This window comes from Candida jiufengensis, assembly GCF_024610255.1.
Source record: "Candida jiufengensis strain CBS 10846 chromosome Unknown scaffold4, whole genome shotgun sequence".
In the NCBI taxonomy this organism is placed as follows: Eukaryota; Fungi; Ascomycota; class Pichiomycetes; order Serinales; family Debaryomycetaceae; genus Lodderomyces; species Lodderomyces jiufengensis.
The window spans coordinates 978550-1004374 of NW_026261559.1; the positions used below are offsets into that span (position 1 = coordinate 978550).

A 25825-nucleotide genomic window follows, 5' to 3' on the forward strand; every position below is an offset into this window, starting at 1 on the left:
TACGCGAGGCATGTTATACTTAATAATTTTGCAACCGTATCATACACAATAATATGCAATTTTTAGATTTATTATATAGAATTACAAGATTCGAATAATGGAAATCACAACATATCAAAATAATCGTAGAATCCAAGAATTGATATATAATTTCTATAATTTCATACCTTTATTTGCAATTTAAATTTTTCTAATTTTTTTTTTAATTCATTATATCATACATTAATTCATAATGGCTAGAACTAAACAAACTGCAAGAAAATCTACTGGTGGTAAAGCCCCAAGAAAACAATTAGCTTCAAAAGCTGCAAGAAAATCAGCTCCAACTACTGGTGGTGTTAAAAAACCTCATAGATATAAACCAGGTACTGTTGCTTTAAGAGAGATTAGAAGATTTCAAAAATCTACTGAATTATTAATTAGAAAATTACCTTTCCAAAGATTAGTTAGAGAAATTGCTCAAGATTTTAAAACTGATTTAAGATTTCAATCTTCTGCTATTGGTGCTTTACAAGAAGCTGTTGAAGCTTATTTAGTTGGTTTATTTGAAGATACTAATTTATGTGCTATTCATGCTAAAAGAGTTACTATTCAAAAGAAAGATATTCAATTAGCTAGAAGATTAAGAGGTGAAAGAGCTTAGATTGGTAGTTTGGGGTGTATAATTTTTAATTCTTTCTTTAAATATATGTTATTGATTTTTTTTGAAAAAAAACAGAAAGTGCTTTCTACCGATTCTTGAATCTTCTCATACTATATTGTTTTGACTAAAGTTTTACTAAAATTGATATTGATTAATCAACTTGTCATGATAATTTGAAACATCATTAAATTTGGTAGCAGAGTCTGGACCATATAAATTTGTTAACTATTATTAGAGATTTATTTTGATATAATTGCTATAAATTAATTTAATTATTGAAATACAATAAAAATGTTTTAGGTTCTCCACATTTCGATATTTCATCCAAAAACTAAAACAATGTCTATCCCAACAGATACTCCGTCAACAAATCCACCAGCCAAAAAAGAAGATGTACCAATTTCAATACTATCAAGAGTAGATGCATTATCAACTTCACCAATTCCTGCTGGATTATTATCAGCATCATTATTATTAAAAGGTTTTACAAGTTCTGGTTCTTCAGCTTCATCAACAATACCAAATTCAGGTACTTCTGGTTCATCATTTGCATTTCATAAACAAATTAAAAATTCAAAACCTACAAAATTTGGTTGTTTAGGATTTGGTTCAATAATGGCTTTAGGTACTTATCTAATGATTGATGGAGATCCATTAAATGGTTCAGGTTTTAATTTTGCTTGGTCATTATTATATTTGATTGTAAATGGAAAATCAAGTATTTCAAGTTTATTCAAAGGTCACGTTACACCACTTGGATTAAGTGGATTAGCTTTATTTAACACTGGATTATACGGTAGAGAATTCTTTTGGAGTAAACAAAGTCCTTTCCAAAGCTAGAGTGTTACCAAAAATTTATAACTAAAAAAAAAGGAGCCTAGTTGGTGTGTATATATTTCAATCCCATTTTAATGGTAATAAATCTCTTTCATTACAAAATTGTTTAATTTCTGTATCATCATATAACTCAATAAATTGTTGATCCATTGGTCTTTCTTTTGGTGCTGCAAATTTTCTATATTCATCAAATATTATTGTTTTAGACCAGTTTTGTAACCTTCGTAGTACACCAACTAAACATCCTGTTCTATGTTTACCTCTATTACAATGAATTAAAATTGGTTGATTCTCAGGGTTTAGTACTATCTTTATAGCTTGAGTTATTAAATCCGATGATATTTTGACAAATGGTTCTTTGTTTCCTGACATACCTAATTGAAATAGTTTGATGTTTTCATTCTCTAACCATTGTTGTTGTAGTTCGGGATAATCTTCGGGTATTAAACATAGTATTGATTTTAAACCTAGTTTTTTAAGGAATGAAAAATTATTTGGTTGTGGGAATGAACTTCTATATATTGATCCAATCACCAAGGCAAAATTTTCAGGCGGTGATAGCGGTTTTTCATCATCATAATTGAACTCAAATGTTTCATTATTATTTGTTTCGCTGGTTTTTTTCTTATATTGTTCTTTGTAATTTTTTTGCAATTGCTTCTGTAAGTTTAAGTCTAATTTATCATCCACATCTTCATCATAAGTCTTTTCATCATCTTCTTCGGTAGTTGTTGCATTGGTCTCTTTTTCTTCTAATTTAATTTGATCCAATTTGGATCGTATTAATTTTGTATCATTATATATCGAATTTGGTGATTGATGTATTAAATAGTTTGGTTCTTTAAAACCATTGTTTATTTCTGATGTGTTAGTTGTGGTTGTCGTTAACGACTCTTGGTTGTTCGGTAGTTCTGACAAATCTTCATCCATTGTGAATGGATCATCTGTGGGATTTGTCATTTATGAGGTAATTAATTTGTGAGTATGGCTTTAACCGGGTTTAATTAATTGTTGAGTTTTTGAATTGATGATTTGATCTTGAGGTCTAATTTTTTTAAATTTCGATTTTTAATATATCGGATATTCGTCCTTTGATAAATTTTTCTCTATGTTATATAATTTTTGTTGATGTATGTAGTATCTTATTCATTGTTCTATTCTTTATCCTTTTCAACAGATATTGGATATAATTTTTTATTTGTGCACAAATTGGTTGGTAGCAACGTGTCAGATTTACTGTCGTGAGACATCAATGACATAATTTCTCAGATGATCATTAAGGTTTCTAGCATTTGATACCATCTTCAAGAATTAATACACCAATGGCCAGACAAGTCAAAAGAAAGAGTGGTGGGAATAGTCACAATGGGCATTTCAAGGAAAGACATGTCAAAAGGGGGAGGTCAGAGTTAAGAACAATAACAAGAACAGCAAGAAGAGCAAAAGATGAACCTGAACAGGCAGACCAATTTAATACTGAATCAATAGAAGATGAAGAAGATGTACAGCTGAACGAGGAAAATGAAGATGAAGAGGAGGAAGACAAAGGTAAAGCATACTCAGCGTTGCTAACTTTATTGAAGTCTGACAACAAGGAAAAGAAAATTCCAGGCGTGGAGGAAAATCATGAACAAGATATATCTGAAGAAGTAGAGGAAGACGAATTAGCAGGCGAAAATTTAGAGGTAAGCGACGAAGAAGATTTACAAGAAGATGAAGAGGTAGAATCAGAAGATGATGAAGACTCTCCCTCGGGTTTAGCAAATGATCCATTTGAAGTGCATTTTAATCAACCAAGTGAAGAATACTTAGAAAAGGAGGAGAAACTTGTACTAAAAGACCATGAAAAATGGAAAATACTGGCAAAAAATACTATAGAAGATCTTTCATTAAGTTCTATTGCAACTTTACCACCTGGATCTCCAATAAACTCACCAATAGAGAAACCAATTTCTTCAATAACAAAATACACTAGCTTGAAAAAAAGAATCACTGATGCATACGAGAAAAATCATGGTCAAGAATTGTCAAAATTAGACTCCACTTTACTTCAACCAATTTTAAATTATCAAGATGTCAATTACCAATACAAATTATATTCAAATAAATCATATAGAAAACTTTATATCATGCATGCATTGAATCATATCTACAAAACAAGAGATAGAATTATCAAAAACACAGCCAAATTACATCAAGCTAATGAGACTAATCACGATTTGGAATTAAGAGATCAAGGTTTCACTAGGCCAAAAGTACTAATATTATTACCAACAAGAGATTCATGTAATGAAGTAGTAGAACAATTAATAAAATTATCAGGTACTGATCAACAAGAAAATAAGAAAAAATTCACAGCTCAATTTTATGCCAAAAATGAATCAAGAACTAATAAACCAGGAGATTTTCAAGATTCTTTTAAAGGTAATAATAATGATTTTTTCTGTATTGGATTAAAATTAACTAGAAAATCTTTAAAATTATATTCATCTTTTTATTCATCAGATATAATACTAGCATCACCACTTGGGTTATCAATGATTTTAGAAAATCCCGACAAGAAGAAAAGGCAATATGATTTTATATCATCGATTGAAGTATTAATTATGGACAAGGCAAATCAAATAGAAATGCAAAATTGGGATCATGTGAATACAATTTTAAAATATATTAATAAAATACCAAAAGAGTTTCATGATGCTGATTTTAGTAGAATAAGAATGTGGAGTATCAATGATCAAGCTCAATTGTTGAGACAAACTTTAGTATTTTGTGAGTATTTGACTCCCTCTATTAACAATCTAATATCATCAAAGTCATTTAATTTACTGGGTAAAATAAAATTCAAACCCTTTATTAATTCAGATACTAGTATTATGAACTCAATTGGTTTGAAAATTAAACAAATATTCCAGAGATTTCCAAGTGAATCACCGTCAACTGATCCAGATTCTAGATTCAAATATTTCATAAACTCTACAGTTCCAAACTTATTAAAAACATCATCTTACGAAGATGGGATTATGATTTACATTCCATCATATTTCGATTATTTAAGAGTTAAAAACTACTTTAAAACATCAACAAAATTCAATTTTGGAGCAATCGATGAATATAGTTCACAATCAAAATTAACAAGAACGAGACATGAATTTCACCAAGGTAAAATCAAAATCTTATTATATACAGAAAGATTACATTATTTTAGAAGATATGAAATTAATGGAGTTAAAACATTAATTATGTATTCACCACCAACAAATCCCATATTCTATAAAGAGCTCATCAGATTAATTGGTAAACTGATTTTCAAAGATGAATGTGATTTAAATTTAGCTTTAGTTAAAATCCTTTTCTCAAAATGGGATGCAACAACTTTAGAAAGAATTGTTGGAAATGAAAGAGCTCCAATATTATGTAATTCAAGAAATGAATTATATGAATTTAGATGATATCTTTAATAATATACATTCTGTGTACCCCCAATTTATATACCTCTAACTTAATTTAATCACCGTAATTACTTCACGTACTTAAAGTATTAAAAGCCATAATAAAACAACCAATAGCAACATATGGACTTAATCTTTCACCAATTCTTGCAAATTTATAAAATACACTTAAAAGTCCCAGTTTTCTATTATCTAAAATTGCTGGTGTTACCAGATGAATATATGTACATGTACATATTAATAGTAGTATAACTTGTAACAATGATTGAAAATTAAATAAAGCTGACTATACGTGGTAAAGTATGTTAGTAAAAATTGATCGATACATTATTTAATTAAATTTGCGTTATAACATGCCATTGATGAAGTTTTATGTTGATGTAGTTGATTAGATAGTCAGGAATTTATTGGATCTTGTAATTTACAAAAGAATTTTAATTAAAAATTATCTCTCAAAATCAATAAAATAACACCCGCGCAAAATCAGATTATCTCTAAAATTTAATATAATTTACTTTTAAAATATATTTTAAATTACCAAACAATAATATTTAGTTTACCTAGTAACCATTTTTAAAATACTCCAGTTAATATGCAAATTTGCATAGTTAAGAAATCAATTTAAATTTTATAAAGAATAATTTAAATGTGGTAGTTAGGTAATTTATTTTTTTACAATAAGTAATATTTTATTTTGTAAAGGTAATCCTATTTTCAACTGATGGTAAGTTCTTGATTTTGAGAGGTAATTTGATTAAAATTCTTCTGTAAAATCATCGAGATTTAGTCTGTGGGAATATCACTATTTAAGAAATACAGGGAACGTGATACAGCACGTGATCTAGATATATAAGAACAATGAACCAATAGAAGATTTGATATATGAACACAAAATATAATAAACAACGTATAAGCAATAATTAAAGCTAATATTGCTATAAGATAAGATTGCTAATAAGATCTGATGTGTATAAATATAGACAAAAAGTATAGAAAAGTATGTATAGAGGGAGGAAGAGGTAGGCAAGATATAAACTAATTTGGTATAGTTCACGTGATAGTTAACTTACATGGTCTAATTTGCGCTACCAAATTTTGTTAAAAATATACCAAGTACAGTCAAAAATAAAACAGCAGTTTTCCCAAACATTTACGTTGGTGGAATGCAGAGATGTATAAGTAAAAATTATATCATAAGTTTCTTCTTTTTATATTGTTCATATACAACTAAAAAATTTATTTATTACATCAAATTTTACCTCAGATTACAAACTTATTCTGAAGATTTTTTTACATTGTTTTTAATCTCACCATCCACCTTGGAGTTGTACACCACCATTCCGTGCTTAATTGCATTCTCTCTTTCTTGACGTTTGTATAAGTAAAGAACCAACATTGTCCATACTATAAGCATCAATGTAAAAGCAGTAATTGTTGAAAACCCTTTCAAGTATCTTGGTGCTTCAACTGTTGGCCAAATTAATTTTGAAATCCAAATTGAACAAGTTTGACCAACAATATTCATTGAAACTAATAAAACAGATCTCAGACGATGATCGAAACGACAGATATCACCTTGAAAAGAATAATTAATTGGTGAAGCACTCCAACTGAAATATTGTAAACACCAGGCAAACCATTTTGCACCTTCTGGTAAATTCCATATCGTTAACATTAAATTACCAGTAAAGTTAAGCAATTGTGATATTACTATAGCTCCCCACCTAGACTTGAACAAGTCAGCAAAGGAACTAATAAAGACCAAATAGATCAAACCCAAAGCAGGAGTTAAGCTCGTGAGAGTTTGCAATTGCTCACCGACAAATCTTAAAGAACCATCAGCATTTGTCAAAGATTGCAACCATAATGCATATGAACCAGAAGGACCACTTGCATTACTCCATAAGAATATAGACCAAATTGATAAAACATACAAGTGCCAATTACTAAAAATGGATTTCCATAATTTTAAATCAAAAAACTCCTTGAAAACATTATGTCTAGGTCTGAACCCAACATTATCTATAACTGATCTTCGTCTAGCAGCTCTGATCTCATCATCTGTCAAAAAGATTGAATAACAATCAGCAGGAGTTCCAGGAATAGCATAGAACCCAATGATACCAACAATAAGACTCAAAATACCATCAATTCTGAAAATCCATCTCCAAGTTTCACCTGGTACATCTCCAAATATTCTTTCAATACCACCTGATATTAAACCCGATGTTAAAATACCCATATATTGCCCCAAATAAAAAAAGCCAGCACGTCTTGCTAATTCACCCGTACTTGCTCTGTACCATGATGCCAACAAGTAGTGATAGGCAGGATAAAATGGAGCTTCTAAAACACCGACAAGGAATCTCACTGCTTGCAATTGACCCGTGTTTTTAACTTCAGCTGTTAATACAGTTAAAATAGACCAACCAATATCCATTGCAGGAAGGACATATGATAATGGATAAGCATAAATACAATACATAAACGGAAGCTGAAATACAACATTACCAATGTTATAAAGGACTTGAGTATCAATCAAATCATTACCAACCATATTAATACCTCCTTGTGAAGGTGGAAGTGGCATACCAGCAATATAACCATTAACAAGATTTACTGTATCAAGATATTTAATCCAATAAGCAAGTAAACTATAGAAACAAAGCAAAATATCAAGCTTAGTAATTAATTTTTTTTCTAATTTTGTATCATCTTCATGAAACCAATGATACCATTTTCTATTATCTTTGACCTTAGTATTGACTCTATATTCATATTCATCAAAAAACTTCCACCATTTTCTATCCTTCTCATCTCTGTATTCAATAATTGCAACCTCTGAATTGTCTTTTTCATTAATATTAATTTCTGAATCCTTTTCTGAATTTTCATCCTTTGATGAGGATTTATCAGTCTCTTGATATATATTAATGAAATTCCCATTCTCATCTTCATCAATTATTCTTCTTTGTGGTAAAAAACCCCATTTTAATCTTTTCAATGGTGTATCAGCACTCATGATTTGATTGGTTTGTTGATTGATTTGCAACTCAGATTAAATTTGATTAAATTTGATTATCGATAAGGATTCCATCATCAATTTATAAGATTCTCTCATTTTAATGATAATGAATGATTAGTGGGGTTATTATTGGAATTTAAAAACGACGATATATATGCAAGTCAATGTAAGATTAGACCTTAGAAAGGACGTTTTTGATCTTGTGACTGAATTTGACTTCATAACCTTTTTTTTTTCAATATCTCATGTTAGCTTGATGTTATAAAATATTTTTCATATTTTTTATTTTTTTTTGCCCACACATACGATTAATAAAATTATTATGTCAAATCATTCTATTGAACTAATTTTCTGTTTTACTTTAATTTGTCCAACATTGAATATAACGAAAATGAAAAATGATTCTCTTTAAATCAAGTTCTTGCCTGGTAAATTAGTGTATAAACTTTATTAATTTGAAAATGCATATTACTTTTTGTCATACTAATTAAAGTATAAAGTTTTTTAGATTTGAAATACGAAAGAAAGAAAGAAAGAAAANAAAAAAAAAAAAAAAAAAAAAAAAAAAAAAAAAAAAATTAAAAAAAAAAAAAAACGGGTTAGTTAAGCCGTTTTTTTGACTACGAAAATAGGACTATAAATTTGTAACAAAGTTAATTTTGTGTATAAATGAACCAACAAGTGATGGTTGCAAAATAATAAAAGTAATTAGATAGGAAAATGAATTCCTAAATTTTTATATATATAGAAATAATAGAGATAACATTTGGGAATTTGTTCCCAGACATATTTAATTTGATTATCAAAAGATAAAAGATAAACAACAGAAGGAAAGCCATCAACTATAATTGATTTGGAGATTTCACACAAGAAAACTCTTCAACTAAAATTTGGAAAAACTCACCTAAAAAAATATTCAAATATTATGCTTAGCAGACAGATTAAGGATCTACATTATATTGTGAAGAAATTGACAGTTTTAAAAATTGAATGAAGTCAAAAATCTTCATCCATACGACCATAATTGATATGATTTTCCCCATCCCAAAAGATTATACTCCTCTATCTCTCCATAATTTTACTCAAAGTCTCTTGAACTGCATCTATTCTAAATTAGATATTTTTAGATATCGTGCAAGAGAAAAACATGATTAGGTGAAACTTCACCAGCGAGAGAGTTTCATCAGACTTTCTATTACCGAAAATCATTTATTAATAATAGTATTGAACTAAACAGGACAAGTGCGACTAAGAGGTAATCTTACAAATTATTCCCCGCCTAAAATTGCAAATCAAACAAATGAAGAATATTTCCTAGGTAAGTCAAAAACGGAAACTGAAGACCTCTATAATGTAGAACTCGAGAGTTATAGACAAATTAATTTTACGTTTGTTGAATGAAGAATTTTATAAGATTGATCTCTTATGTACTTTTCAATAAAGCTCAAACTGATGTCATTTTATTACAAAATTTATATCAAAATCCAAAACAAAACAGAAAACTTTTGAAATGGGTTTTGGTTCTTTACACAGCTATGAAGTAAGTGAATTGTATCGGAAGCTATGAAGAATCTTTTGATTCCTCGATTTTACTTATTTCATCAACTTTGCAAGCCAGAAAAAACAATCAATAAACGTATATAATATGTATAAAAAAGCAGAAGAGGAATAGAAATTACGTATTTAAAAATGTTCCAAATAAAGTAAATAAAATTTAGATGCGGCGTTTATCATTTTTCTTAATTTTTGTATCATAGAATATGTTTTTTTGACATTACACGAGATTTTGAAACATAATTAAATTTTTATTTACTAACCACCACTTCCTCATCTGATTGATCATTTATGAAAATAATTCCGTTTTCTTTTGCATGAGCTCTTTCTTGACGTTTATATAAGTAGAGCACTAATATTGTCCAGACTATTAGCATAAATGTAAAAGCAGTAATTGTTGAAAACCCTTTCAAATATCGTGGAGCTTCAACCGTTGGCCAAATTAATCTTGAAATCCAAATTGAAAATGTTTGAGCAATTATATTCATTGATACTAACAACACTTGTCTTTGACGATGATCAAAACGACAAATATCACCTTGAAATGCATATACCACCGGAGCAGCACTCCAACTGAAATATTGTAAACACCACGCAAACCATTTAGCACCTTCTGGTAAATCCCATATTGCTAACATTAAGTTACCAGTCAAATTTAGTATCTGTGAAATAACAATTGCACCCCACCTACTTTTGAACAAATCAGCAAACATGCAAACAAGTATAAGATACAACAAACCAAGCGATGGGGTTAAGCTCGTAAGCTCTTGTAATTGTCCACCAACGTATCTTGCAGTACCATCAGCTTTTGTTAATGATTGTAACCACAAAGCATAAGCTCCAGCAGGTCCACTTGCATTGTTCCATAAAAATATACACCAAATAGACAAAACATAAAAATGCCAACTACTAAAAATAGTTTTCCATAATTTCCAATCAAAGAATTGTTTGAAAACATCTTTTCTAGGTCTAAAACCAACATTGTCTTTAATCATTCTTCTTCTAGCTGCTCTAATTTCATCATCAGTTAAGAAAATACTATAACAATCAGCTGGTGTACCAGGTATTACATAAAAACCAATCAAACCAACAACAATACTTAAAATTCCATCAATTCTGAATATCCACCTCCATGATTGTCCAGGAACACCACCAAACACTCTCTCAATACCACCTGATATCAACCCAGAAGTCAAAACACCCATATACTGCCCAATATAATACGCTCCAGCTCTGCGAGCTAATTCGCCCGTACTGCTTCGATACCAGGATGCTAGCAATGAATGATAAGCCACGTAAAACCCCAGCTCAAAAACACCTATTAGGAACCTCACTGCTTGCAATTGACCTGTGTTTTTAACTTCAGCTGTTAAAACAGTTAAAATTGACCAAGCAATGTCCATTGCTGGAAGGACATATGATAAAGGATAAGCATAAATGCAATACATGAATGGAATTTGAAACAATACTGTCCCGATATTGAAAATAACTTGCGTATCTATTAAATCATTTCCAACCATATTGATACCACCTTGATCTTTTGGAAGTGGCATACCAGCCAAATAACCATTTACTAAATTCACTGTATCAAGATATTTAACCCAATAAGCAATTAAACTATAGAAACAAAGTAAAATATCAAGTTTTGTAATTAATTTCTTTTCCAATTTCGTATCATCTTCATGAAACCAGTGATACCATTTTCTATTATTTTTAACCTCAGTCTTAACTCTGTATTCATATTCATCAAAAAACTTCCACCATGGTCTGTTTGTTTCATCTCTATATTCATAAACTATACCAGTTGATTCATCATTTTCATTGACAATGATCTCTGAATTCTTTTCTGAATTGACATCATTTGAAGATAATTTTTGAGAAATTTGATCCATATCAACAAAGTTTCCATCCTCATCTTCATCAACAATTCTTCTTCTTGGTAAAAAGCCCCATTTCATTCTCTTAAATGGTGTATCAGCACTCATGGTTGATTAATGATGATTAAATTTTGATTTAACTTAACTTTCATTATGGCAATTATCATCAATTTATACGTGAATATCATCTTAACTATTCAGATGGTTTCAATAGTTGTGGCTTTTCTCAGATTTAAAAGCTTGGTATATACATGCAAGTTAATGTAAGGTTTGACCATTGAAAAGACGTTTTTAGTCTCATGCTTATATGTAAATCCGTAATAAAGTTTTTACGAAAAGTCATGTGATCTTGTTCATTCAGCCAAGACCTAATTGAAAAGCGAGTTGTTCCTTGAATCTTGTTCCCTTTGAAGTTACCGCATCCCTAATTTCATTGAGTTGGACAGTCAAAAAGTTAGTTGATTTAAAAAAATAAGGTAATCAATTTTATTAAAGTTTTTCCGAAAAAGTAGAATAATCTATATGCGGCTTATACTGTATTTGCACTTTTTGTGTCATTTACATTTTTAACAAAAAAAGAAATTCTGAAACATTTTTCATTATAAAACAATAAATTTCCTATTTATCAACTATACTTTCTTTATCTGCTGGGTCATTCACAAACTTAATCCCATTAGCTAGAGCATTTTGCCTTTCTTGACGCTTGTAAAAATATAGAACCACAAATGTCCATAAGACTAAAGCAAATGTTGATGCTGTAATAAAACTGAACCCTTTCAAAAATCTTGGAGCATCAACCGTTGGCCATGTTAACCTTGTAATCCAGACTGAACAAGCTTGAGCGATGATGTTCATAGAAAACAATAATACCTGTCTTTTTCTATAATCCATACGACAAATATCTCCTTGGAAAGCATAAACTACCGGAGCAGCACTCCAACTAAAATATTGTAAACACCAAGCAAACCATTTAGCACCTTCAGGTATATCCCATATTGCCAATAACAAATTACCAATGAAATTGAAAACTTGAGAGATCACTATTGCAGCCCACCTAGACTTGAATAAATCAGCAAACAAGCAAACAAGTATTAAATACCCCAAACCTAACGCTGGTGTAAGTGCTGTAAAGTCTTGTAATTGACCACCAACGTATCTAGGAGTTCCATCTTCATTCTTCAATGATTTTAACCACAATGGGTAAGCACCTGGTGGACCACTTGCATTATTCCATAAAAATATACACCAAATTGATAACACGTAAAAATGCCATGAAGTAAAAATGGATTTCCAAACATTTTTATCAAAAAATTGTTTAATTGCGTCATGTCTTGGTCTTTCTCCTGCATTATCTCTCTTCATTCTTCTTCTAGCAAGTTTAATTTCTTCATCACTTAAAAATATACTATAACAATCTGCAGGAGTTCCAGGAATGACATAGAATCCGATTATTCCAACTGCTACACTCACAATACCATCAATTCTGAAAATCCATCTCCAAGTTTGACCTGGTATATGACCAAAAGTTCTAGCTACAGCTCCTGATATTAAACCTGATGTTAGAACTCCTAGATACTGCCCAAGGTAGTAAAAGCCCGCTCTTCTTGCTAATTCACCAGTTCCAGACCTATACCATGATGCTAATAACGAGTGATAAGCTGGATAGAAAGCTGACTCGCAAACTCCTATAAGAAATCTTACAGCTTGCAAACCTCCTGCGCTCTTTACTTCAGCTGCCAAAATAGTTAAAATTGACCAACCAAGATCCATTGATGGAAGAACATATGTCATAGGATACATATAAACAATGAATGCAAATGGAATTTGAAAGACAACCGTACCAACATTAAAAACTGTTTGAGTATTAATCAAATCATTCCCTACCATATTTATACCACCAGCTGATCTGGGAAGATTCATACCTGAAATATATGCATTTGTCAAATTAACAGTGTCCAAGTATTTAATCCAATAAGCCATCATAGAATAACCAGCTAATAACAAGTCCAATTTCAATATCAATTTTTTTTCAGCCCAAGTATCATCTTCATGAAACCAATGATACCATTTTCTATTATGCTTGGTATTTGATTTAACTCTATATTCATATTCATCAAAGAATTTCCACCATGGTCTATTTGATTCATCTCTATATTCATATTTGACAGTGTCGTCACGTGATTGATCATTTAAAGTTATATTAGTTACTGAATTTTTTTCTGTTAAATCTTTTTGTAATGAAGAATTTTCTGATTCTGGTTCTGAGTCTATGAAATTTCCAAATTCATCTTCATCAACAACTCTTCTTTGAGGAATGAACCCCCATTTCAATCTCTTGAATGGTGTTATTATTGCACTCATTATATCTTATTTGAAAGTTTCTTAGTCTGAAAGCTCATCATATTCGCAGAATTTTGATCTTTTAAATGGTTTTACATCTTTAAATTTCTTCGAAAAACGGAATCTCAGACTAACTGTGGCTTAATAATAATTAATTTAAATATATTTAAAAACCATCTCAATTTTCAATCTCCTTCATGCATGTCTTCTTTTGCTGAATGCCGATTTATTGTTTAATTACATTGTACATGATTTTTTTAAATTTGTGCATTAAAAAATAAAAAAATTTGGGGGACTTTATTTTTGTGTAATAAATTTGAAACGGTTATCAGCGCACATTTTTTGCAACCGAACAATTTTATTTTACGAAGTTATGTTAAAGCACCAAATCAAATTGTAAATTGTGGTAGCAAAAATGAAATTGTAAATCCTTTTGAAGTTCTGCATTACTAAATTAAATGTCAAGTAAAGTAGAGGTTTGCAATATTAAATAAAAATGTAATCAAGGCAAAAGGTTTTTAGTCTTAAATCTACTGTTAGAACCGGATAGAGATTCATACTTTATAATTAGAGCCACGATATTTAATTAACAGTACATTATTCATGTATTACTAAGTTTTATCAACATGATCCACATTCTTTTCCTTATCAGAATTGATGAGATAAATCCCATTTTTCAAGGCGTTACTTCTTTCTTGTTTTTTGTAAAAGTAAAGGACTACTAGGGTCCATAAGATCAATGAAAATGAAATAGCAGTAGTTGTAGTAAATCCTTTCAAATATCTTGGTGCTTCCACCGTTGGCCAAATCAATTTTGAAATCCAAATATTAAAAGCTTGAGCTATAGTATTCATAAGCACTAACAAAACCAGTCTCTTTCTACTATCCATACGACAAATATCACCTTGAAAACTATACATAACTGGTGAAGCACTCCAACTTGTATATTGTAAACACCAAGCAAACCATTTTGCACCTTCTGGGATATTCCAAATTGCTAATAATAAATTACAAATCACATTCAAGACCTGTGAAAATATAACTGCGCCCCAACGACTACTTAACAAGTCAGCAAAGGAGCAAGTCAAGATCAACCACACTAGCCCTAAGGCAGGAGTCAATGCCGTGTAGTCTTGCAACTGGCCTGCGCCAAATCTTGGAGTTCCATCATCATTTTTTAAAGATTTCAACCATAATGCATAAGCACCTGAAGGTCCATTAGCATTACTCCATAATAAAATACACCAAATAGTTAAGACATAGAAGTGCCAACTTGTGAAAATTGAAATCCAAACAGATTTATCAAAAAAATGTTTATATACATCAGTTCTTGGTCTTGGATCAACATTATCTCTTTTCATTCTTCTTCTAGCAGCTCTTATATCTTCATCAGATAAAAAAATTGAATAACAATCAGATGGTGTACCAGGTATAGAATAAAATCCAATAATTCCAACAACTAAACTTATAATTCCATCAATTCTAAAAATCCATCTCCATGAACTTCCGTATATCCCTCCAAATGCTCGTTCAACTGCTCCAGCAATTAAACCAGAAGTTAAAACCCCTAGAAATTGCCCAAAGTAAAAGCAGCCAGCTCTTCTTGCAATTTCACCCGTACTTCCTCTGTACCAAGAAGCTAACAAGTAATGATACGATACATAAAAAGGCAGCTCCGCAGCACCAATCCAGAACCTTATGGCTTTAAGACTGGCAACATTATTAACTTCTGCTGTGACTATAGTTAAAACTGACCAACAAACATCCAACCCAGGAAGAACATAATTCAAAGGATATGCATAAATGATGAAACTAAAAATCAATTGAAATATAACATTACCAATATTAAAAACAACTTGAGTATCAATTAATTCATTTCCAAACATTTTTAAATCTTCTTTCATTCCACCAACATATGCATTAACAAGATTTGTTTGACTCAAATAACGAACAAAATAAATCATCAATCCATAAAATGTTAAAATAATATCCAACTTACTAATTAATTTCTTCTCCTCAGTTGTATCATCCTCGTGAAACCATTTATACCATTTTTTTGAATTTTTTGTAGATGATTTAACTCTATATTCATATTCGTCAAAGAATTTCCACCAAGGTCTATTTGATTCATCTCTATATTCAAGAGTTGTACTTGAATCGTCACTTGAACTATTTTGGTTATCACTTGAAGTATCTTTTTCAATAATGTTAATGCTTGAATTTTTTTCACTTGAATTTTCTTTTGTTGTAGAATCATGATCTGTATCTATAAAATTTCCATCTTCATCTTCATCTATTATTCTTCTTTGAGGAATGAACCCCCATTTTAATCTCTTGAATGGAGTTGTAACATTTGAAATGACTGCTGACATTATTTATGATTCTGACTTCAATCAAGATGACTTTTTCATATCTGAATCATCTTGCTTCGTATTTAAATAGTTTGAATCATTATTGATAAAGTATTGTGGCTCTCGATTGTTTGGCAATTGATTGTTTTTCCAACTTCTATTGTATTTGATAATTTTGACCAATTTATTATATGCAGTTTTTTAGAAATGATACAGTACTTAATTTTGTGAAACTTATACAATAAAAAATTTTATTAATATTTTAAATTATTTGATATATTATTTTGATATAATAGACTAATAAATTAGATTAATAGTATTTGAACTATACTAAATGAAGTAATGTTCTTTAAACTTTGAAATATCTAAATTAAATGAACTAAATGAAATTTGATCAATAGTGAATTTAGTATTTTGCAGAAAAATTATTAAGCTTAAAAATAACAAATTTAAATCAATTTAAAAATTTTTCCGCGATGTATAATTTATTAATTTAATCTATTATTGTTAATTCCCACCAACTTATTGTAAAAACCCACAATTGTCGGTACGGGAATTTGGTTACGCCTGATTAGTTCTGCTTCGGGGGTTTCCACTAAAACTTTGATATTTGGATATATTTGAGGCGAGCTAGATAATGTCGTATTTCAGTTCTGACATTTATATTATTTAAGAGACACGTGATTCTAGCAATTTAAGTATTAGATTTTAGATAAGATATTTGGTGATATTCAATCACTAATCATTCAACTATCAACTAAATAGATAATACTACATTATTTACATTATATTATAAAGTACATAAAAGTTCGATATAACTAAATAATCTCTTATCATTTATTTAACTACACAGCTGAAATTACAATAATTACAATTGATAAGATATAGTGTACTTTAAGCCTTCGCTTATCTAATTTATAGTATACATAGTTCACAGCTATAATCAAATAGGTACCAAATTCATGTAACTAATATAAAAGGTATTAATAGAGTAGCTAATTTATTATGTTGTAATTATAAATATTTAGTTAAAAATTAACGCACACGAGGTCAACTTCTAACATTCAATTCAAAATCAAAATGCTCTTTTAAAATTTACTTTAACTTTATAGAGTGAATCATGTCTAGATTTGAGTATGGACCAATACTTTCTAAAGTGTTACAAGTGTATTATTTATATATAGTTATCATCTGAAGAGTTGCACCCTTCTTTAATTTAAAAGAGATGAATATGGTTAGTATATCTTGAAAAATTGATTTCATTCTGTGATAATTCCAATTAATTTTTGTTCACAGTTTTCCACTTGTAAAAAGAAAAAAGTTTAGTTCTTTTTTTTAAATGGCTAAACCTTTTATAATTAAAACCAAAATAGTCAATTAAGTTTTTGTTAATCTCTAATAGATATACCAGGTTATTGATTTATTTCATTAAAAAGAATACTGAGGAAATAATAAAACTACAATTAATTGTTCTTATATTAACCCCAGTAAATCTAGATCTATTTTATTGTAAACTATAAATTATATTGTAAAGTAAATTTTAAACAAAAGTAATAAAAATAAAAATCTGGTTGCTAAAATCAACACAAATAAATTTTTGAAAAAAAAATGCATGATTTAAAATCAAGTTAAATGGATTTAGGACTCATCTTAATTAAATATTCGATAATTGTTTTTGAAGTAAATCATAATGTTTCACCCGTCAATTAATGATGTCATATACATATTGATGACACATTAGTTTTGAATTTTATAATATGTCAAATATTTATTATTATTTTTATTTTTATTATTGTTATCATAATTTTAAACGCTTAATAATAAGTTTAGCATCAATACAAAATATGTTACGATACTTATACGATAAAATAGAAATTTTTCTTTTGAATTATTGTTTTTATATAAAAAATTTATCATTCAATATAGACTACTTCTTAATATATTATTAAATCATTAATGTTATTATAATATATAATAATTGGAAGATTTTTCTCATATTTTTATTCATTTAAATATATTTACGTGCATATATTTGTTTGCAACTTATTCTGCGATTCACCAAGATACAATCAAAATATATATTAATTCTTTCCTTCATTGATGTTGTTTGTATAAATGAATATAATATCTAAAGTTAGACTATCTTTTAAACAACAACCTCCACTTTCAACTCCAAAATTAAATGAATCAAAATATATAGAAAATGAAGATTTTAAAAGCAAGAAGGAAATAAGGTCAATTACTAAAACACTTAAATCAAGATCAAGGTCTCAATCTCCTACACCTTTAAAAGATACATTAGCAAATTCAACATCAACCACAATTTCAACAATAACTCCAAAAAATGGTAATCATAATAGTCATTCAAGAAATTCTTCAATAACATTTCCTGGTGGTGAGATTCCAGAAGATTTTGGATTACCACCAATAAATAAATTAAATGATGTTGATTATTTACAAAGATTTGAAGTTATTAGATATCTTGATGCTTTTAATATTTATCATGATGGTAAATCAAATGAAGAAGAATTGAGAAATATACTAAAAGATAATTTGAATTTGAAAAGAAGAAGCTTTTTCAGCTTTTAAGTTAGAGCAATATGAGTTTTTAAGGTTGTATGTTATAATGAAGTTATGAATTTATGATTAGATCAATAAAAATACATAATAAAATAAAATATAAACTAGTTTTATTATTAATACTAAAAAAATTTGTTACAAAATACTTGTCTCCACAACAGATAAAAAGTATAAGCTGTTTTATAGTACACTCAAACTCTCATTTCATTATTAATATATCAAACACAACTGTAGTGACAGTTATAAACTTAACTGAATATAATAGTCTTACGACATGAAATGAAACTTATTGTTTCTAAACTTAAATTGTGTATTGTTAAAATAATTAATTTAAAATCAAAGTCAAAACAGAGAAAAAAAAAAAATTATCACATTATTAATTTACAACCAAATTTATATTTTTAATTTATATAACTTATTAAATTAATTGATCATTTCGTTAATCATATATATATACACACTATTAACTTATAGCATATTCATCATCAATTTGAAAACATTATTTAGTAATTATTCAACTAAAGTTACTTTCAACACAATTATATTTATTCAACAAATTTTGATATACAAATAATTTTTTAGTATCCTTATCATTAATTAATTAAGGAATAACAATCGTCAATTATTACAACTATTAATTCATATTTCGTGTAAATTCCTTAGTATCAACAAAATAAATATTCAAGACTTTCACCTTTTACATAAATCAATAAATGTACTTTTTCAATCAGTTCACAATTTTAGATAATGTCAAAATTAATTAAAAATATAATACGATCAATAAGTGCAATATTTTCCACTTTATATTTGGTGCTAATAATTCTAACCATACCTTTAGCATTTGATGTTGGTGGATTAAATTGTGGATTAGCATTTTCATTAACAACAATGGTTATCTATTTCATATTAACAACTATAAGAATAATTGCAAGAAGAACAAGATATTTTAAATGGGTTTCAATCATTTATTATAGTCAACATTTTTTTATACCAAGTATATTAACTTATTTCTTAAGTTATTATAATACCACCCGTTTAAATAACTCAAAATTTAATCCTGTTGAAATATGGAAATTTTTATTGATCAATGCAACTCCTATTTTTACAATACTAGAAGGATTTTGTTCATTATTATTAATTCAAGCTATTGGTCAAACTATTAATTGGTTAACTATATACAAATCAGATTCTTGGTTAATAATTTCATTAGTTGGAAGTGCTTTAGTGGATACTGGTGCATTTTATTTCTTATACAGGATTTATGTTTTCCCATTTACAATTGATATTTTAAGTGCATCATTATTAGGCTCATTATTAACTATGACTATTGGATTATGTTTATTTGGTATTGTAAGTGGCAAAGGTTCAATGATTGAATCTTCATTATTATTTGCATATATTGTTAGATGTATTTATGAAACTTTCCCTATATTATCAGAAGGTGCATCAGCTGCATTAACAAATTTATTAACTCAAGCAACTCAAAATGTACGTAAAGAAATTCCAAAAATCCCACCATCTATTTTAAATCCAATTTCAGAAGTTGTACCATTTTTAGCATCAACATTACCATTATCATTTAAAGGAGTTTGGGAATTTTTGGTGATGGCTATACAAAATTTAACATTACCTTTATTATTAAATTTAGCTTATAGAATTGGAGTATTTTATGCAGCCACAAAAATTATACCATCATTATATCAATCAGTATCATATCCAACTGTAACTCCACCAAAAACCCCACAACCAAGATCAAGACAAACTTCAAGCTCAGCCATAAATGAAATGATCAACAACAATGAAGAAGAATCACAACCAGAACAAGATGGAAGAATAAAGTTAAAATCAAGAAAATCATTCCATTTAAAACCACCACATCATCAACCACCATCAGCTATAATACGACTTATATATGCTTATTCACCGTGTTTAATAATAGCAGTATATTCACATTTAATGTTATCGTACATTGGTGAATTAGGTACAGAATTACAAATATGGCCACTTTGGGGTACATCAATAAATAGTACAATAATTGTACACCCATGGAAATTTTGGAATTGGGTAAATATGGTAACTACATTGGTATTATATGTTGCAGAATTACTGAATAATGATAGTTCTTCTGGTGGTGGCAATAGTTTAACAAGTCATTGGAAAGTAGAATAATGAAGAAGCGATAATAATATTACATAGGTAAAATTTAATTAATTAATTAATATATATTAATCATACACAACTAGATTGTAGTTCAGAAATTTTGCAACTCTCATCAATATATATGTGTTTTAACATATCAGAGCTTGACTCTATGTTTGCTTGGATGTTTCATCATATGATAAATCTAGTACTTAGCAACAACTATATAAAACAAACTTGGTACCTTTGACAGTACATAATCTCTGAAAAGATTCAAGTTTAAAAAAAAGTGGGTGACGCCCATAAACAAGAGTAAGCTCCATTGAGTTAGCCATTCAATTGACCAATTATCATGACTATCGTTTAGAACACCCAGTTCCATTGTCAAATGTAATAATAATTCAACCAAAGTCAAATTATTTGAACATCTAATAAGGAAATTAAAAAAACCAAATTAGGAATTAAACACTATTTCCACAACTGAATCACTTTCAAAAACAGTTCGAACCCTAGAGACAAAATTTTCGTTATTTCATAATTTTTCTCATTTCAAATACCCTGATACAAATTTAACAACCGCCAGTCTGTATAGTCTAAAGTCGAGATCCGACATAAAAAACATATATTTGGCAGAAATCGATTCAGTGTGACCAACTTCATCTATTGAAAAGGTTCAAAGAATCTAAACCGAAAAAATTAAATACCAGAGCTTTTCGACAAAAACTGCCGAAAAGAAAATTTCTCATAATGAGATAGTAGAAAAAATCTGGAAGAATTCAATGAAAGCTTAACAAAAATAACGAAATAATCAATGACCGACCGATTGAACTCCACCAAAAGTTTTAAATTTGAATCTAAAAATTAGACTTCCAGAAACGACGTTGTCTATTTCTTTGATCTAAATTGGAATCTGAAGAATAATTATTTTCCTTTCACAAGGCAAAACGCTAAGTTCTCAATAACATTAGGTTCTCTTATAACTTTAAATTTTTCCTCGAATGACCTCTTACGAAAATATCGTCAATTCGGTATTATAAATATATTTCTTTTTTTCAACTTTAATAATTTTAAATTAATTAATTAATTTCAAATAGTAAATAGTAAATATATCTAAAGGATGAAAAGTAATGATATGAACTTCAAGTTATGAAATATGCGTAATGAAATTGATGATATTTCATTGCGTTTCCGCTATAATGACAGGAGACTTTCCCCAAAGCTATCTTTTGGTATATTGACATTAAGGTTTTAAATCTTAATATCCTATTGTAAAGCTTCGATAGATAATTCTTTGTTTATGGACGTGAAGAAAGAAAAAAAGAAAAAGAAAAAATGACTTGTAAAGTTAAAAAAAAAAAAAAATTTGCCCTTATAAATTATCGTGATGAAATTTTTGTTATCTTGTATACACTACCACTATTTTAAAAAAAATACACATTTCATTTGAAATTGTTTCATGTTCAAACTTAATAAAAATACCATCCAATCCAAGAAATAGGTAAAAAACTTGTGATAAAATTATAAAATCTAGCTCCTTTACCACAATAGACAACATTTGAGTTATTATTTCCATAGATCAAATCGAATATTAAATGATACAATTCTTTAACTGAAGTGCCTTTACCACCGCTCGATTTTATTGAATTTGACTTATATAGATCCTTGCTAAAACTTGTAGAGTATAATTGTTTCATTTCTGAGGTCCATGATCTAACTTCAGTATTAATTATACTTTCGATTCTCGAATTTGAGTTTAATTTTTGATTTGTTAAGTTGATATTGCCTAATTTTAGTTGAGTAACATTTATATTAAATTGTTTCAACTCATAAGTCAAAGTTGTAAAAAGATGTGATAATTGATTTTGAAATATGGTTTCTGGTGCATGATATGGTACACTTAATGAGCTTATATTAGTTGGATTTATTAGTAATAAATTTGAGTTTTGAGTTCTTATTAATTGAATTAATCCCGAGGAAAATAATTTGAAATATGTTAATAATCTGTCATTTAATTTTTGCCATGTGTTTACACCTATATTTTCGATTGGTCCAATAGGGAAATACAAACTTGGTGCAAATATAACACTTTTTAGTTGCAAATAATGAGGTTCTGCATTATGAAAAGGTATTACAGGAGTTTTCAATAGCTGATTAAAATGTGATATATTATCTTCTATGGAATATTTCGTGAAGTCGATGTAGTTAATTTCCTCACTAATTTTATTTGATTCAACGTATTTTAAATCTGTTGTATCTAAAATCGTTAAATAAACAATGAACCCTCTTTTCTCCAAATCAAGTGTAATCAATCTAGTGATTGGCTCCGTGGGTGATCCTATTACTAATACGGTGTCTCTTCTTGCACCATTTGCTAATTTTGGAACTCTTCTTTTGAATTTTTCTGGATGATTTACTTTGTTGAAGTGGTTGTATATTTTGTAGCTAGTGTACCCTATTCCAATAGCAAATAAGGACCCGTATATAGTCTTATGTTTATTCACGTTATTTACAAGTTTGTTGAAAAATGAAGGTAGGCTAAAAGCTGAATTTCGTTTTGGTGGTTGAGAAACAATTGAAATTGGATTTTTTGAATCAAATAGCTTTTCATAAATTTCTGTATTTTGTATTTTTTCTTGTTGTGTATTTATGAATTCATTAGTCTGATATAGAAGTTTATTTAAGGTTTGTACCGTTGCTTGAACTGGTTCAGCAACCATTTTTGAGTTAAAGTTATTGTAGAATTAGTTGCAAATAATATTACGTTATAAATTTAAATTTCTAGAGTTAGAATTAATATACAGTACCACCATCAAATTATTCAATCAATGAAATATTTATTAAAGAATTGAAAAATGACTATAAAAATATCCAGAAAGTAATAGAACTAAAAACAGAAACTTTGCTAATGCTAATGCTAATGCAGAATGTTGAAGAAGCTGAAAAAATCGTTGTTAATAAAAATTGTCAATGCCAATAATGTTAATGAACAAAAAAAATGAAAATGCCAGGTGCAGAAAACTCTAATTTTTCAATATAGTAATTTCTCTTGCAATAATACCTTCATCAATATCTTCATTTAAATATTTTTCCAAGTCTCTTGGTAATCCAGTATTCAAAGTGCTCCCTAAAGGATTTGAATTAACATTTCTATCTAAAATAAAAGAATCATCATCACCACCTTTTAATGTTATTGGAGTTGTAGAATTTGATGAAACTATTGTATTAAATTTTGATATTTTTGAAGATGCACTTGCTAAAGTGTCTTGTCCACTATGATTTGAAGAAGATCTTGAAATAAATGACATACTTGGTGATGAATTTATTTTTCTAACATTATTTGCAGTTTGTGCCCATAATGAACTTAATGGTAATGATATAACAATTAATAATAATGAAACATTAACTAAGGTTGTATTTGCATGTTTGTAATTAAAATAATGAATAAATAAAATAATGGAAGGTATGATCATTGTTTGAGTTGACATGATAAATAAAATATGAAATGAATCAAATTGTTTTAAACCAAGATATCTTCTTTTCTTGATAGCTAAACCTAATTTTATAACTAACAATACTGAAATTATATTTATACTAACTGAAAATAATATAGTTGGTAAATCCATCAAAAAATCATCAATTGCAATTGGTGAACCAGAAGTGCCAGCAGTAAAAGCTATATGAGATTTAATAGCATTATAAATTTGAGTTCCAATAGATGCAAGTGCTAATAAACCAGCTAAAACAGATGCCATAATACCCCAATTTTTGAAAGTTGGAGTTTTAAACATTATAAATATTTGATAAACTAATGAAACTTGAATTAATGTAATCAATAAAACTTTAAATGCATTAGCAGCATCAGAACTTGCAAAACTTTCACCATTATAAATACCAGTGAAATTAAAACTAATACTTGCTAAATTATTTAATAAATAATTTAAATAACAACCTGATCTAATCACAATTGATAATAAAATACCAATATTTAAATTAAATAATAATGAAGTTTTTAAAGTTTTGAAATTTTTGTATAATATTCCAATTAACATTATCATTAACATGGATGAAGCTCCAATAGTTGCACCTAATACAATAGCATTGTTCAATTGTTGTTTATGATAAGCATCAAGATATGAAAAAGGAACAGTTTGAACATCTGGAACATTTGGTAATGTAAATGTGATATTAATAGCTCCTGAACTTAATTTAGTTAATTCTTGACTCATTTTTGTAGTGAAAGAAGCTTTATTGTTTGCAAAACCTTAGATCAAAGTCAAAATTTTATTATTCAAAAGTGATTTTCATACATTTAAATATTATAAATTTGATTTTGTTTCAAATGAACTTAAACGGGTATACTAATTGATTCATTAACTCATTGATAACGATTTAAATATAATAATTTATTATAATTGATGTTTATTATGGAAATGTATAAAGTGTTAATTAATTTACGTTGAAATTTTTGTTCTTGTGTGAATTTTCACATCTTAGATGAATTAAATCATTCACTTTAAAATTACTTGTTTTGGATTTGACAATGGTTGCAAAATTGCGAAAAAAATTAAATTACCTGAATAAAGTTTAATTACTTGCATGAAGAAAAAAAAAGTTACTAAGTAAGATATAATTTGATTATCAACATGAAATTAATGATTAGGTCGTTGTGAGCATGATAATTGGGGTTTACTCAAAGTTGATCCTTTTATATTGAGTCTTTATATTTGATAGATGTTTCAGAATTAAAAAGTGGTTTGTTACTGGTGCATAAGTAAATGAAAACGACTAAAATAAATTAACCCCATAGTGTCGTGGGATCAAAAAATATGTAAGACATGTTAAATTGAGCATTGAAGATTTAGTAAATTTCAGTTGAAATATCATCGATTTGATTTACGTATGTTATTTGTGTAAAAAATTCTACAATTTTCTTTATTGAACAACTATGAGCATGTGTTTATAAATTTAAGACTATCTTTGATTGAGTACAAACCTTTCGTCAATTATGCATTGAGATTAGTAAGTCT

The 25825-nt window shown here is 28.3% G+C and overlaps 12 protein-coding genes across 12 annotated transcripts; 5 read left to right on the forward strand and 7 right to left on the reverse strand. All coding sequences in view use genetic code 12, as the record gives it.

The window, feature by feature from the left end:
• Positions 1–232: 232 nt before the first annotated feature.
• Positions 233–643, forward strand: HHT2 (histone; the record flags this gene model as incomplete). Its single annotated transcript, XM_051762823.1, has 1 exon — positions 233–643. One exon carries the CDS (start codon positions 233–235, stop codon positions 641–643), a length of 411 nt encoding a protein of 136 aa, XP_051620864.1.
• Positions 644–982: 339 nt separating this feature from the next.
• KGF54_002353 (uncharacterized protein) lies at positions 983–1483 on the forward strand (the record flags this gene model as incomplete). Its single annotated transcript, XM_051762824.1, has 1 exon — positions 983–1483. The coding sequence occupies one exon, from the start codon at positions 983–985 to the stop codon at positions 1481–1483; it is 501 nt and encodes a 166-aa protein (XP_051620865.1).
• Positions 1484–1540: 57 nt separating this feature from the next.
• SIW14 (putative tyrosine protein phosphatase) lies at positions 1541–2440 on the reverse strand (the record flags this gene model as incomplete). The annotated part of the gene is made up of 1 exon (XM_051762825.1): positions 1541–2440. The coding sequence occupies one exon, from the start codon at positions 2438–2440 to the stop codon at positions 1541–1543; it is 900 nt and encodes a 299-aa protein (XP_051620866.1).
• A 362-nt stretch (positions 2441–2802) lies between these two features.
• On the forward strand, positions 2803–4932 carry KGF54_002355 (rRNA-binding ribosome biosynthesis protein; the record flags this gene model as incomplete). The annotated part of the gene is made up of 1 exon (XM_051762826.1): positions 2803–4932. The coding sequence occupies one exon, from the start codon at positions 2803–2805 to the stop codon at positions 4930–4932; it is 2130 nt and encodes a 709-aa protein (XP_051620867.1).
• Positions 4933–6205: 1273 nt separating this feature from the next.
• KGF54_002356 (SEO1) lies at positions 6206–7954 on the reverse strand (the record flags this gene model as incomplete). The annotated part of the gene is made up of 1 exon (XM_051762827.1): positions 6206–7954. One exon carries the CDS (start codon positions 7952–7954, stop codon positions 6206–6208), a length of 1749 nt encoding a protein of 582 aa, XP_051620868.1.
• A 1808-nt stretch (positions 7955–9762) lies between these two features.
• KGF54_002357 (uncharacterized protein) lies at positions 9763–11496 on the reverse strand (the record flags this gene model as incomplete). The annotated part of the gene is made up of 1 exon (XM_051762828.1): positions 9763–11496. One exon carries the CDS (start codon positions 11494–11496, stop codon positions 9763–9765), a length of 1734 nt encoding a protein of 577 aa, XP_051620869.1.
• A 510-nt stretch (positions 11497–12006) lies between these two features.
• Positions 12007–13749, reverse strand: KGF54_002358 (uncharacterized protein; the record flags this gene model as incomplete). The annotated part of the gene is made up of 1 exon (XM_051762829.1): positions 12007–13749. The coding sequence occupies one exon, from the start codon at positions 13747–13749 to the stop codon at positions 12007–12009; it is 1743 nt and encodes a 580-aa protein (XP_051620870.1).
• Positions 13750–14339: 590 nt separating this feature from the next.
• Positions 14340–16100, reverse strand: KGF54_002359 (uncharacterized protein; the record flags this gene model as incomplete). Its single annotated transcript, XM_051762830.1, has 1 exon — positions 14340–16100. The coding sequence occupies one exon, from the start codon at positions 16098–16100 to the stop codon at positions 14340–14342; it is 1761 nt and encodes a 586-aa protein (XP_051620871.1).
• Positions 16101–18194: 2094 nt separating this feature from the next.
• KGF54_002360 (uncharacterized protein) lies at positions 18195–18668 on the forward strand (the record flags this gene model as incomplete). Its single annotated transcript, XM_051762832.1, has 1 exon — positions 18195–18668. The coding sequence occupies one exon, from the start codon at positions 18195–18197 to the stop codon at positions 18666–18668; it is 474 nt and encodes a 157-aa protein (XP_051620872.1).
• A 738-nt stretch (positions 18669–19406) lies between these two features.
• KGF54_002361 (uncharacterized protein) lies at positions 19407–20828 on the forward strand (the record flags this gene model as incomplete). Its single annotated transcript, XM_051762833.1, has 1 exon — positions 19407–20828. The coding sequence occupies one exon, from the start codon at positions 19407–19409 to the stop codon at positions 20826–20828; it is 1422 nt and encodes a 473-aa protein (XP_051620873.1).
• A 1436-nt stretch (positions 20829–22264) lies between these two features.
• Positions 22265–23515, reverse strand: KGF54_002362 (uncharacterized protein; the record flags this gene model as incomplete). The annotated part of the gene is made up of 1 exon (XM_051762834.1): positions 22265–23515. One exon carries the CDS (start codon positions 23513–23515, stop codon positions 22265–22267), a length of 1251 nt encoding a protein of 416 aa, XP_051620874.1.
• Positions 23516–23818: 303 nt separating this feature from the next.
• Positions 23819–25024, reverse strand: STE2 (alpha-factor pheromone receptor; the record flags this gene model as incomplete). The annotated part of the gene is made up of 1 exon (XM_051762835.1): positions 23819–25024. The coding sequence occupies one exon, from the start codon at positions 25022–25024 to the stop codon at positions 23819–23821; it is 1206 nt and encodes a 401-aa protein (XP_051620875.1).
• Between the last annotated feature and the right edge of the window lie 801 nt (positions 25025–25825).